The sequence below is a fragment of the Theropithecus gelada genome, chromosome 18 (assembly GCF_003255815.1).
Source record: "Theropithecus gelada isolate Dixy chromosome 18, Tgel_1.0, whole genome shotgun sequence".
NCBI classification, from domain to species: Eukaryota; Metazoa; Chordata; class Mammalia; order Primates; family Cercopithecidae; genus Theropithecus; species Theropithecus gelada.
This window is the reverse complement of record NC_037686.1, coordinates 38,690,257-38,704,074: the sequence shown is the minus strand read 5'-3', so window position 1 is coordinate 38,704,074 and position 13,818 is coordinate 38,690,257. Positions and strand designations below refer to the sequence as shown.

At 42.8% G+C, this 13,818-nt stretch overlaps 1 protein-coding gene across 1 annotated transcript in view; it reads left to right on the top strand.

Annotated features, from left to right (window-relative positions):
• Positions 1-13,818, top strand: part of LOXHD1 (lipoxygenase homology domains 1) — a 182,387-nt gene that overhangs the window by 70,941 nt on the left and 97,628 nt on the right. Inside the window, exons 13-14 of the mRNA XM_025365185.1 lie at positions 7,962-8,116; positions 9,906-10,066. Coding sequence (XP_025220970.1) covers positions 7,962-8,116; positions 9,906-10,066 — 316 coding nt within the window. The remainder of the gene's footprint in view (positions 1-7,961; positions 8,117-9,905; positions 10,067-13,818) is intronic.

Here is a 13,818-nt window from a genome sequence, read left to right as displayed (position 1 = left end):
GGAAATTGCCTAAAAGTTATAGCTAAAAAGGCAGAACTGGCCTTCATCATAATTAAGAGTGAAGCCAGCCCCAGCCTGGTGTTGAGAGCTTTCCTTCCCTGCTGTGTCATGTTTCCACCTTCAGTCTTCAGCTGTTCATTCCTCTCACTGTGGACACATTGGACCATTGAGAGCTTCACACAAAAGAACCAACTTCATTTATACAAAGGCTGAAGATTGAAAGCATTTAGCATTTGAATTTTAAAAGAGTTGATCAGAGAAGACAATGATGGTTAAATTTCAGGTGCTGTGGCCCTACTAGGAGACAATATTGGTAGGCAGGAGATTTCTCCTCAATCTTAACTCTTGGTTTAAATGCCTACCTATACCAGCTTTGCTCAAGGCAGGCCTCTATGTACCGTCAGTTGTTCTTTGCCTGTTCTTCTAACAAGTGTTTTTGCAACAGACACTCTATCTTCGTGTACTCATATGTTTCATGGTCAAATTAATTTTTCAGATGTCTGCATATCTCCAAATGAAATGGTCATATTACTGAAAAAATAATTTGTACACTGAATTCAACTCCCTGGTGATTTGTCTCATTCTAGGTATACTCTGTCTTCATTTTAGATGAACTACAAATGAATCATGTCCATTTTTAAAAACAACAGCTATGGTGGGACACGGTAGCTCATGCCTGTAATCCCAGCACTTTGGGAGTCCGAGATGGGTGGATCACCTGAGGTCAGGAGTTCAAGACCAGTCTGGCCAACATGGTGAAACCCCGTCTCTACTAAAAATACAAAAAAATTAGTCGGGCATGGTCGCGGGTGCCTGTAATCCCAGTTACTCGGGAGGCTGAGGCAAGAGAGTTGCTTGAACCCAGGAGGCAGAGGTTGCAGTGAGCCGAGATCACGCCATTGCACCCCAGCCTGGGCAACAAGAATCAAACTCCTTCTCAGAAACAAACAACAAAAACAAAAAACAACAGCTATATTGAGATATGATTCATGTGCCATACAATTTACCCATTTAAAGTGTACAAGTCAATGGTTTTTAATATATTAATAAAATCATGCATCCCTCACCACTATCAAATTCCAGAACATTTTCATCTCCCCCAAAAAGAAACCCTATACCTGTCAGCAGTCATACCCATTTCCCCGCTTTACCCCTCCGCCTCTGACAACCACTAATCTACTTTTTGTCTCCATAGATTGGCCTAATCTGGATATTTCGTATATAGAGAGTCATACAATACATGGCCTTTTAAATTTAGTTTATTTCAATTAACACAGTGTTTTCAAGATTCGTCCATATTGTAGCATGTATCAATACTCTTTTCTTTTTATTGCTGAATCATAGTCCATTGTACGGATGTACCAAATTCAACTGTTAAAGAGCATTTATGTTGTTTCTATTTTTCAGTTATTATAAATAATGCTGCCATAAACATCCATGTACAAGTTTTTATGCAGACATATTTTCAATTCTCTTGGGCATACACCTAAGAGTGAATTTGCTGGGTCATTTGGTAGCTCTTTGGTTAACTTTTTGAGAAACTGCCAAACTATTTATCAAAATAGCTGTACCATTTTAAATTCTTATTAGTAATGTATGAGAGTTCCAATTTTTCTACATCCTTGTCAACACTTGTTCTTCTCCTTGATTATTCGTTCTCAGGGTTGTTTTGGCTATTCTGGGTCCCTTGCAGTTCCACATGAATTTTAGAATCAGATTGTCAATTTCTACAAATAAGTCAGCTGAGTTCTGTTAGGGGCTGTGTCGAATCTGCAGACCAGTTTGGGGAGTATTGCCATCTTAATAATGTTAGGTCTTCCAATTCATGAACATGAGATGTTTTTCCATTTATTTAGATCTTTATTTTCTTTAAAAAATATTTTGTGGTTTTCAGAGTGTATGTTTTTCACTTATTTTCTTAAATTTACTTCTAAATATTTTATTCTTTTTGATGCTATTGCAAATATAACTGTTTTCTTAATTTCACTTTCAGACTATTCATTGCAAAAGGATAGAAATATAATCAATTTTGGTATATTGATCTTGTACTCTACAACTTTGCTGAAGTCATTTATTCTAATAGTTTTTTAGTGAATTCCTTATGATTTTATAAATACATGGCTATGTCACCCATAAATAAGATACTTCTTCCTTTCCAATTTAGATCTTTTTATATATTTGCTTGCCTACTTGCCTTGGCTGAAATCTCCAGCACCACATTGAATAGAAGAGATGACTTGTTTCTGATCTTAAGGGGAAAGTGTCCAGACCAGTCTTTCATGATTGACTATGATGTTAGCTGTAGGTGTTTTATAGATAACATTTGTGGGTTGACGAATTTCCCTTTCATTCCTAGTTTGTTGATGGTTTTTTTTTAATCATGAAAGGGTGTTAGATTTTGTCAAATGCTTTTTCTACATTTATTGAGATAATCATGTGATTTTTGCTTTTTATTCAATTAATTTGATAAATTACATTAATTGATTTTCAGCAGTTAAACTAATTTGTATCTCTGGGATAAATCCTACATTGTCATGATGTATAATTCTTTTGATATGTCACTGAATTCTTTTTGTGAATACTTTGTTGAAGATTTTTGTATTCATATTCATAAGAGATATTGGTCTGTAGTTTTCTTATGACTTTGTCAGTTTTGGTACTAGGGTAATGCTGGCCTCAGAAAATGAGTTGAGAAGTGTTCCCTCCTCTTCTATTTTTGGAAGAGTTGGAGAAGTATTAGTATTATTTCTTCTCTGAGTGTTTGGTAGAATTCACTAGTAAAAACATCTGGGCATAGGCTTTTCTTTGTGGCTAGGTGTTTTTAATTATGAATTCATCTTTTCACTTAAAAGATTTGGAATTTTATTTTTAATGGGCATATTGTAATTGTATGTATTTATGGGGTACAATTTAATGTTTTGAAACAAATATATGTTGTATCATGATCCAATCAGGGTTTTTTGCCTATCCATCAACTCATGCATTTGTCATTTCTTTATGGTGAGAATGTTCAAAAGCATTTCTTCTAGCTATTTTGTTATATACAAGTCTTTATTGTTAACTATGGTCATTGTACTGTATAATAGAACATCGGAACTTATTCCTCTCATTTAATTGTAACTTTGTACCCATTGATCAACTTCTCCCCATCCTCTCCTCCCCATCCTTTCCCCAGTCTCTTGTAACTACTCTGGTAAAAATATTATTCGATTCCCTGCCTCTAAGACATCAACTTCTCTCTCTCTCTCTTTTTTTTTTTAATATTCCACATGGGTGAAATCACGTGGTATTGGTCTTTCTGCATGTGACTTATTTCACTTAACATGATGTCCTCCAGGTTCGTCTATGTTGTTGCAAGTGACAGGATTTTATTCCTCTTTTTCGTGGCTGGATCATATTGCATTGTGTATGTATACCTATTTTCTTTATCCATTCATCCATTATTGGACACTTAGGTTGATTCTATATCTTGGCTATTGTAAGTAGGGATGATGCAATAAACATGAGAGTACAGATATCTCGTCAACATACTGATTTCATGTCTTTTGGATATATACCCAGTAATGGTATTATTGATCATATGGTTCTTCTATTTTTAACTTTTTTGAGGAACCTCCATACTGTTTTTCATAATGGCCATACTAGTTCACATTCTTACCCATAGTGTGCAAGTGTTCCCTTTTCTCTGCATCCTTGCCAACACTTCTTTTGTGTTGTTGATGATAGCCATTCTAACTAGAGAAAGATGGTATGTTTCATTTTGGTTTTGATTTGCATTTCCCTGATGATTAGTGATGTTGAACTGTTTTTTCATCTATCTGTTAAACCATTTGTATGTCTTCTTTTGAGAAATGTCTGTTAAGGTAGTTAGCCAATTTCTTTCTTTTTTTTTTTTTGAGACGGAGTCTCGCTGTGTCGCCCAGGCTGGAGTGCGGTGGCGCGATCTCGGCTCACTGCAAGCTCCGCCTCCTGGGTTCACGCCATTCTCCCGCCTCAGCCTCCGAGTAGCTGGGACTACAGGCGCCCGCCACCTCGCCCGGCTAGTTTTTTGTATTTTTAGTAGAGACGGGGTGTCACCGTGTTAGCCAGGATGGTCTCGATCTCCTGACCTCGTGATCCGCCCGTCTCGGCCTCCCAAAGTGCTGGGATTACAGGCTTGAGCCACCGCGCCCGGCCTAGCCAATTTCTTAATCGAGTTATTTGTTTGCTTGTTTGTTTTTGCTGTTGAGTTGTTTTTCTTATATATTTGAATATTAACCTCTTGTCAGATGTATAATTTGCAAATATTTTCTTCTATTATGTATGTTGTATCTTTGCTCTACTAATAGTTTTCTTTGCTGTGCAGAATTTTTTGTTTGGGCAAAAGTTTGATGTAATATTATTTGTCTGTTTTTGCTTTTTCTGCCTATGCTTTTGAAGTCTTATTTAAACAATTCTTGCCCAGCCTAACATTGTGAAGAATTTCCTGTTTTCTTCTAGCAGTTTAATCAATCTTTTCACTTTTTATATGTCTATTTAGATTGTATATTTTTTCTTGAGCCAATTTTATTGGTAACCTTTTTATTTTTAACCTATTTATGTCTTTGAATAGAAAAATGTGTATTTTGTTGATAGAAGATAGTTAGATCCATTATCCATTTTGCCAATCTCTGTGTAATAGAGTCTGATTTCTTTTTCATGTTTGACTACTGGCAGGTTTCAAACTACACCACTCCCCTCTTCCTTTTTGCCTCATATATAGGCCAGCTGATAAGAAAGCCTCATCATCCTTCCTTAACACTGGTGGAAAGTTTAAGCCATACAAGCCCTGACCATTCAAAGGAACCACCACCTCAGTCTCACTCCCTAACTACCATAAAATCCTAATCTCCCTGCTGTCCCAGGCTATTACTGGACCTGCTCAAGAGCCCACCAAGCTCTCCCAAGAACTCCTCATTATGTAAATAATAGAATCTTGCTCTTGGTGCATGTGTAGTATCATCAGCCTTGATATCTGAGCAAATTTGGGATGGGTGGATTCACCCTGTTTCTGCAGAGTGGCCACCACACTCTGGCTTTTGATGGAAATGTTTAGACTAATTAGATTTAATGTAATACATTTAAAGCAATTACTGATATGTTCAGATTGACATTTGCCATTTTGCTAACTATATTTTGTATGTGATATCTTTTTTGTTTCTTACTGCTTATATGTCTTACATATTTTTATATTCTCACTGCTTTCTTTACTGCTTTTATATATTTTACAGAGTACCATTTTTGTTCCCTCGTTGTTTCTTTTATCATATTTTTGGGGTGATTTTGTTAGTGGTTGCCCAGAAAATTACAATTACCATTTTAATTTAAAATAATCTAGTTCAGATTAATATTAACTTAATTTCAGTAGTATACAAAAACTTTGTTCCAATATAGGTTTGTGCTCTTCCCCTTCCTTCATGCTATTATTGTAATATAAATTGCATCTTTACATATTATAAGCTCACTAGTGGTGCAGCTCTATATTTACTGCTTTATGCGGTTGTCATTTATATGAGATATGAGAAGAAAAGATTGACAAACAAAAAATATTTGCACATTTTCTATGTATTTCCTTATGTCACTGCTTTTTCTGGTACTATTTATTCTATGAGGTGATTTCGAGTTACTGTTTAATGTCTAACATGAAGGTTTCTTTAATATTTCTTGGCAGATCTGCTAGTGATTAATTCTTGTAGTATTTTATATTCTGGGAATGCCCTAATTTCTTCTTAATCCTTGAAGGTAGTTTTTGTGGATTTAAAATTCTTGGTTAATGATCTGCACACTGAATATATCATCCCACTGCCTCTGGCCTCTATAGTTTCTGATGAGAAGTCAGCTGTTATTGTATTGAGCTTCCATTATAGGTGATGAGTCACTTTTGTGCCACTCTTTTCAAGATTCTCTCTTCGTCTTTGGCTCTCAACAGTTTGACTATAATATGTCTAGGTGTAGATCTCTGCATTTATCATAACTTGGAGTTTGTTGAACATGTTGAATATGTATATTAATGCTTTTAAAATCAAATTTGGGAAGTTTTGGCCATTATTTCCTCAAATATTCTTTCAGTCCTTGTCTATATCTTCACCATAGGATATTTCATTTGATCCCATAGCTTTAAATGGACTCCATATACCTATGATGACCAAAGTCATGTCACCAATCCTGACCCTCCAGACATATTCAGCTGCCATCTTGACCTCTGTTTTTGAACATCTAATAGACAGCTCAAATGTATAATGAACAGAAGAGAACCATTGATTTCCATCTCCAAACCTGTCCTTCTCCCAAGACTCCCCTAATCCTTAGTGGCAACTCTATCCACCTAATTGCCCAAGCCAAAAACCTAGGAGTCACCTACAACTTCTCTCTTTTCCGCAATTACCTATCTGATCCATCACCAAGAACTATTGTGTCCAAAATAGTATATTTTAGACTTAGCATCCAAACTATATTGCTAATCTGTTGACTTTTCTCCACTTCTGTTGCACCTCCAGTCCTAGGCGTCTAGACTACTATAATTCTAGTATCCTCTCTTCTAGACTACTATAATTATTCTGCTAACTGACCTCTTTGATTCTACTCCTTCTTTCTGTATAATCAGTTCTTCTTGGCAGCTAGAGTACTCTTTAAAACATAGACCAGATCAAGTTACTTCCTTGCTTGAAGCACTCCAATGGCTTTCCGCTGTACAGAAATTAAAATTAAAAATAAAAAGGAAGCCACACTTCTTACCTTGACCGGCTACACCCCATGTATCCAGCTCCTGTCCACCTCTGGGCCTCATCTCATATACCTTTCCATTCCTTCTACTCCAGCCATATTGGCCTTCTCCCTGTTCCTGGAACATACACTGGGCATGTCCACACAGGGGCCTTTGCACTTGCCAGAATTCTCTAACTTTATAGGTCACACATTACCTCCTTGCAGTCACCTTTTCTGCATCTCTAAATAATTTATATTCCCTCACTCCACTCCTTACCACTCCAAGACGTCCCTCCACTGTATTATCTTAGTTACAGATATAACAAAAACATTTTCTTGTTCATAATTTGTGATTTTACTTTCCGTTGCTCCTCTCTACTTTTACTCTTAACTCTAACATCGGAATTCCTGTACTGTTAATGGTGCCTGACACCTACTAGGCTTCAGTAAACCGATTTGTTTTGGGGTACCATTAACATTAAACCGATTTGGGGTGAATAAGTGAATGAATGGATGCATTTTACTTTTCAGCTTATTTTAAGTGAGAAGGAGGGCTGGGCGTGAAGGGATGCAGGTCTGCCCCCTCCACAGTACATTTTCAACATGGGAAGAAGCTGCTGCCCTTCCCACAGTAACTGCATTTCATGCCTTTCTCTCTGCTTCCTGGTATGTCATTATCAGTGGGAGTTCTGAAAAGAAGAAGACACAATTCTTGTTCATGGAGAAAAGTTATCTTTCTTGAGAACACATAGAAGTTGGCGAACAGCCTAAGGCAAAAGGGTTTACTGGGATGGATGGAATTGAGGGCAAACTGGCCAGCTCCATCAAAGTTCCCCAGGAAAACCTGGAAGCAATTCAAGTTTAGTAGACTGAGCTCTGGAAATTCAGATTTGAGAAGTCTGAAGCTAGGCTCAGGAATCTGAATTCTTCTAAAAGTTTCCCAGAGGATACTGATAATTGACAGGATTGGGAAACTCTTGTCTGTCTCATTTGATCCCATGGCTTTAAATGGAATCCATATACCTATAAGGACCAAGGGCCTAGGCCAAGAGACTTGGGGATGACTCAGCTCTTGATTGGTGTGTGGTAGGATTTAGATAGTTGGGAGGAAGAGGGAAGGTCAGCCCAGATGAGAACTAGAAGGAGAGGAGGAATCAAAGCTTAGAAGTGGGAGCCGCAGGGCTAGGGATAGGAAGCAGGGGGCTGTCAGCAATGGTGTCCCTCTCTCTGCCTGCCAGTGGCCCGGTACCATGTGACTGTGTGCACAGGTGAACTTGAAGGTGCTGGGACCGATGCCAACGTCTATCTCTGCCTTTTTGGTGACGTGGGGGACACAGGGGAACGGCTGCTCTACAACTGCAGGAATAACACAGACCTGTTTGAAAAGGGCAATGTAAGTTACAGCAATGTGCCCCACTCATCCCTGTCCTCCCAGTTCCCATGTTCCCTTTTCTTCCCTGCCCTGTTAAAGTTGAGCTGATGCTGGTCCTGGGGCCTCAGCCATCAGGAGCCTCACTGTGGGTAAGGGGGCGGGGGACCGGGGAATCCCAGCAGAGTCACTGGGAGGGCACAGCAATGCCTAGTGTATTTGGTTCCTGAGTATCTGGCCCACCCTCATTCACTAACATGCATGGACACCTGTTAGACTCCTGGGACTGTACAGCAGGGAGTTGAAGAGCCACCTTGGAGGGATTATGGTCCTCCCCCACCCCTGAGCTTTGAGAAGACAGCAGAACAGAAAGACACTGGGAAGCAGCAGCAGCATCTTTCTTACCTCAGGGGTGGGCAGAAAGCGAAGGATGCCGGGCACTGTGGACTAGAGGACCCAGGCTGGAGAAAGGCTGGGCCCCCAGGGTCCAATGTGGGAACTTGGCATTCTCCCCCATGGCATGACCACTTCAGGCGTCTTGTTCATGACCTTTAGGAAAGAGAAATCAAGAAAGACCCTAAAGATGGGGGGGGGAGAGCTTGCTTCTGTTGCTAGCCTCATTGCAGTTGTGTTGGGTGTTCCCCCTGTTTCCCCAACCATCACATGGGTGTTCTGGGGAGGCTGTGGAAGCAGTGGGGAAAGAGCTAGGCAAGTTTGAGGCAAACCCAGCCTTGGGCTACCTGCTTCATTCTCCTGAGCCTCAGTTTCCTCATGCCTGAAATAGGGAAAGGATGCCTATCTGTGGCTGGCTGTTGTGAGTATTAGGGGCAGTGGATGTACCATCTCTGAGGTCAGACCTGGCCCACAGCACACAGTGGATGCTAAGTACAGAGTCGTTGTTGCAGTAAAGTGAGGCCAAGGGAGCTCACCAGGGTGAAGAGATTTGCAGATGACTGCTCTGTCTCCTTCCTCTGCCACCTCTTCCTTGGTGAGGTCAGGGAAAGCCCTGGAATTCCAGTGAAGGCCTCTCTCTGAGGCCAATCCAGGCTGGCTCGATTCTTGGGATCATGGCCATTTGGAGGCTGCAGTGGCAAAAATAATCTGAGCAGGATGTTGTGGGTGGACTCAGGTTCATTTGAGGAGAGGAGGTAGCGATGCCTTTACTTCACATAACTTTAAATTTCCTCTCTCCTTCCCACCCACCCACCTTTCTCTTCAGCCTTCCCTACTCTTTCCTCCTACATCTTCTGACGCCTTTGTCCATCAATCCCACCTTCAGTGTTTCTGTCCCTGAAGGCTCCCAGGTGTGCTCATGTACACTTGGAAACTCTGTTGCCCCTACTGCAGTTATGCTGCCTCAGTGGTGGGCAAAACTGCACAATTAGCAAGACCACTTAGTCCCCGTAATCAATTCTAATCATTTCCCTCCTTGGAAGGGGCCCAGTATCACTCACTCTAGAGCAAGGAGCCAGAGGAGATTCGCCAAGGGATTAGCTCATGATAAATGATTGGTGACTGATAACAGCTTGTTTATTTTCCCAGAAGGAGCTGCCTTTTGAAAGGAGATCACAGAGAAGAGCCATTGTTTCACCAAAAAGTGCAGCTCTCAGTTGCTGGAAACTTGACATTGGATGATATTCCAGTGGGAGAAATTGGGGGTGGGTGTGACCTGTTCTTTATAGGTAGCTCCTGTCCCATGTGTGAAAGATGAGTTGCCTAACCCATCAGCTGATATCTGAGCTTATGTCTTTCCTTGGTGTTTGGGTCCTGGGGTAGCCACCATCCAACTGTCATTGTGGTTTCCCCCAACAAGGCTGACGAGTTCACTATCGAGTCCGTCACCATGCGGAATGTGAGGCGGGTGAGGATCAGACACGATGGCAAAGGCTCTGGCAGTGGCTGGTACCTGGACAGAGTGCTGGTGAGAGAGGAAGGACAGCCTGAGAGCGACAACGTGGAGTTCCCCTGTCTCAGGTACGCGTTCTGCCTCCTGGTCTTTTCTCCAGCTTAGGTTATGGTCCCTGCGTTTTGGGAAGACCCAGTTCTACTACCACTACCAGCAAGCAAAACAGTGGCTTAAGGCTATAGCTGGTGGAAGAAAGAGGTGGCCTTGCTGGTGGTGCTTAGACCTGAGCCTCACATTCCCCCCTCACCCCTTAGAGTGCTGCTAGTTTCCTCTATTTAAGCACCAAAATGTGGGTGCTTGTTCATGATAAAATTTGGCAATTCCTGAATTTAAGTGTAAGTTACTTCAGAGAGTTAGTTGCGGATTGAATTAAACTTTTAAATCAAAAGGGTTTTTTTTTAATAGTTTTTAATTTAAATAGCTTTCTGACCATACCTCTCCCCTGTTAACTTCTTTTCAAGGTATCTTACTTTGTTTTCCTTTCTGCAATTTACTCGTGAGATAAAGTTTCCTTTCTCTTTTTGCTTGAGCATTTGGGTTCCCATTGACTTAAAGAAGTTCCTGATAGAGAGATTTTAGAATGAGCAATACCAGTGTTTTTCATGTCATCCTGGTGGCCCTCCACATTTTACATCTGGAGGATGCACACTGTATGATTGATTTGGGGCCTTGGACTAACCTGGTTCTGCAAATCTTAGTTCTAGGGCTGAGTTCTATATGTAGAGATGAGTTGCTATGTGTCCACTTTATTAGGGCTGGTCCAGGGCTCTTCGAGGGTAGCTACACTGAGGACAGCCCTCCTTTGAGTGGATGAGAGTGAGTTGCACAGCTGCCCAGCAATGAGTGTGTTGCTCTTCCTTTTACCATGAACACAGATGTACTCACGTGCATGCCTGTGCATACAGGTGCACACACACAGGCGCACATCTGCTGCAGCTGAATTACTTACCACCGCACCAACCTAGGCCCAGTAGTTTCCCAGTCATGGAGGGCCGCTGGGAGGGCTCCATAGGTCAATGATTGCGAAACAGATTTTGTCAATGACAAAGGGCGCTACAGTCTTCTACATATAGCCACTGTTCATATTACAAGGAATTACATTGAAAAGGTAAGTAATGTAGGCAACTCCAAGTGAGTGGCACTAACAGAGAGCAAGCCAGGCAGGCTTCCAGGAAGGGATGGAACTGCACCTGGGCCTGGAAGGGAGATCAGAGAGTGGACAGAGGGAGAGGAAAAGGGAGGGTGGGCCACCTAGGCTGAAGAAATGGCATGAGGCATGAGTAAGGGGCTGAGGGGGTGGCTCATCCAGAGGTTGGCAAGGGGTGCCTGGCATGTGGGGAAGGAGTGAGAAGGCTGGGGTGGGAGAGGATGGAGTGTGAACCCTCAGTCTCCTAAGCCATAGGGGAAGTGGGATGTGGGGGAAGTGGGATGTGGGGGAAGAGTACAGCCTCGTTTCAAGTCATCACTGGCATTTTCACCCCCATCCTGGATCGGAGGCTAACTGGCTGGATGCCAGATGGAAGAGCTTGCATTGTTTTATTCCTATCCACTCAAAATATATTTATTAAGCACCTACTATATATTTACTCCCTGTCCTCATGGAGTTTATAGTCTACAGGGAAACTAGACAAAAAGCAAGTGAATAAAGCCAGAATGACACACTGTGAAGAGTGGCGTGGTGGAAACACACAACGGTGCAGGGGCTGGAGCGGGGACTAGAGATGGGGAAGGCCTGTCTGCAGAGGAACGCTGAGGCCGGCCTCCCATGGAATGAAGAGGAGAGCACCAGGGGAAAGGACTAGAGTGTTCTGGAGTCCAGCAAGACAGGCAGGTAGACAGAGGCCACTGTCCAGCAGGGCGAGGGAGCCTCTTACATGTGAGGAAGGCCGTCTGGCCTCTGGGGTTAGGACAGGGCCCAGGGAGGAGGAGGGGAGACCAGCAGGAGGTTTTGGGGAGTTGATGACGGCATTTGTTCATGTTCCAGGGCTGTAACAAAGCGCACAGACTGGGTGGCTTAAATGGCAGAAACATAAAGTCTCACAGTTTCGGAGGTCAGAAGTCCAAAATCAAGGTGTCAGTCAGGCTGCGCCCCTCTGAAGGCGCTAGGGAAGGATCTGACTCAGCCCTCTGTCCTCGCCCCTGGCAGCCTTGGGAGTTCCCTGGCTTGTGATTGGCCACCTTCTCTCTGTGCCTCCTCACAGCATCTTCCTCTCTATGTATCTGTGTCCAAATTTTCCCTTTTCATGAGGATACCAGTCAGATTAGATGAGGAGTCACCCTAATTACCTTATTTTAATTTGGTTACATTTGCAATGACCCTGTTTCCAAATAAGGTCACATTCTGAGGTAGTGGAGGTTAGGACTTAAATGTATGAATGGGGTAGGGTGGGGTGGGGGGACACAATTCAGTTCACCACATGGCAGCTTGGCCCTTTGTGGTGGCAGTGAAGGTGGTGAGAAGGGGCTTATTGTACACCAGAGAGGACCCTGGAGGGACAGTTCATGGGCCTTGCCCATAAGAGACAGAGAAAGAGCTAGAACTGAAAGCCCCAGACTTTTGCCTTTGATAGGTGGATTGAAGGTCATGCCGTTTACTGAAATGGGGATCCTGGGGAGGGAGAACTGAGGGGTGGGGACAAGGTTGGACTCTGGAGGTCTAGTTGGGATGTGTTCGGTTTTCAATACAGAGTTGGGCCTTGAGAAATGAATTCAGAGAATGAGAGCATAGAGCTAAAATTTAAAGCTAGGGAACTGCAGGGGATCCTTTAGGGAGAGCATGTATAAAGAGAGCAGTGGGCGGAGCTCTGGGGCAGGCCAGGAGAGGGAGCCTGGAAAGGGGAAGAGGAAGAAGTTGGTGTGTGCACACTGCATTGTCACATACATGGTGCTGGGGGAGCTCAGAACCAGAAGTCTAGCCGCCCACCTGCTGTGTGACTTTGACCCAATCCCTTGTCTGGTCTTCTGCACCTTCCTGGCCGGCATGTATCTTATGGTGAGGTTGAGGGTATTGCAGTTCGAAAGGAGCCCATTAAAGACACAGTGATACCGATGATGCTGATGGCTGGGCGGGAGAGGAGCAGAGGCCTCAAACACCCCAGAGTCCTCCCTGCCCCCAAACACTTAACAGTGCATGCATTTTTTAAGAAAAGGGTTCTTATGTCTTGCTGACACATGTAGTGATGACATTTGCCAACTCAGGACCCAGGGGACTTGGAAAAATCAGGAACTGGAGCCTGAGCATGCACACTGCTTCTTTCTTCACCTGAGCTGTTATTTTAACTCTGTTGGAGAGCAGGACAAACTAGGTCTGTTTATCAGAATTTCTGCTCGGATCAGGTGTGTGTGTATGTGTGTGTGTACACACACACACATGCCTGTGAGCTCAGAGAAAGAGTAATAAAATCACCACCAGACTGACTTATCCTTTTAGCAACATCTCACTCTGAAACTGGGCTGAAGTGTTTGAAGCTGAAAGAAACTGGCTATATTTGGAAATATCTATTAATACCCTGAAAGTATTTAGGTGGAAACAAAATGACAAGTCATGGTTTCCTTTTGCTGCTGGGGAGGGGCTGGGGGTGGATAAGTGGTGGAGAATGAGGGGAGCGCAGGTAGAATTTTCAGATGGCTGAGGGCTTGCTGACTCTCCACACTTCCCCGCCCTGTGAATGCGTGCCCAGGCCTGCTTCACAACCTTCTCCTCTGCAGTCTCCATGCCAGGGTGACCTCAGCCAGGCAGACAGAATGGGAGGCTCTTAATTGGTTGATTTCAGGGACTCTAGAAGCCCTGAGTTCCCAAATTCCCCTGTCATCAATGCCT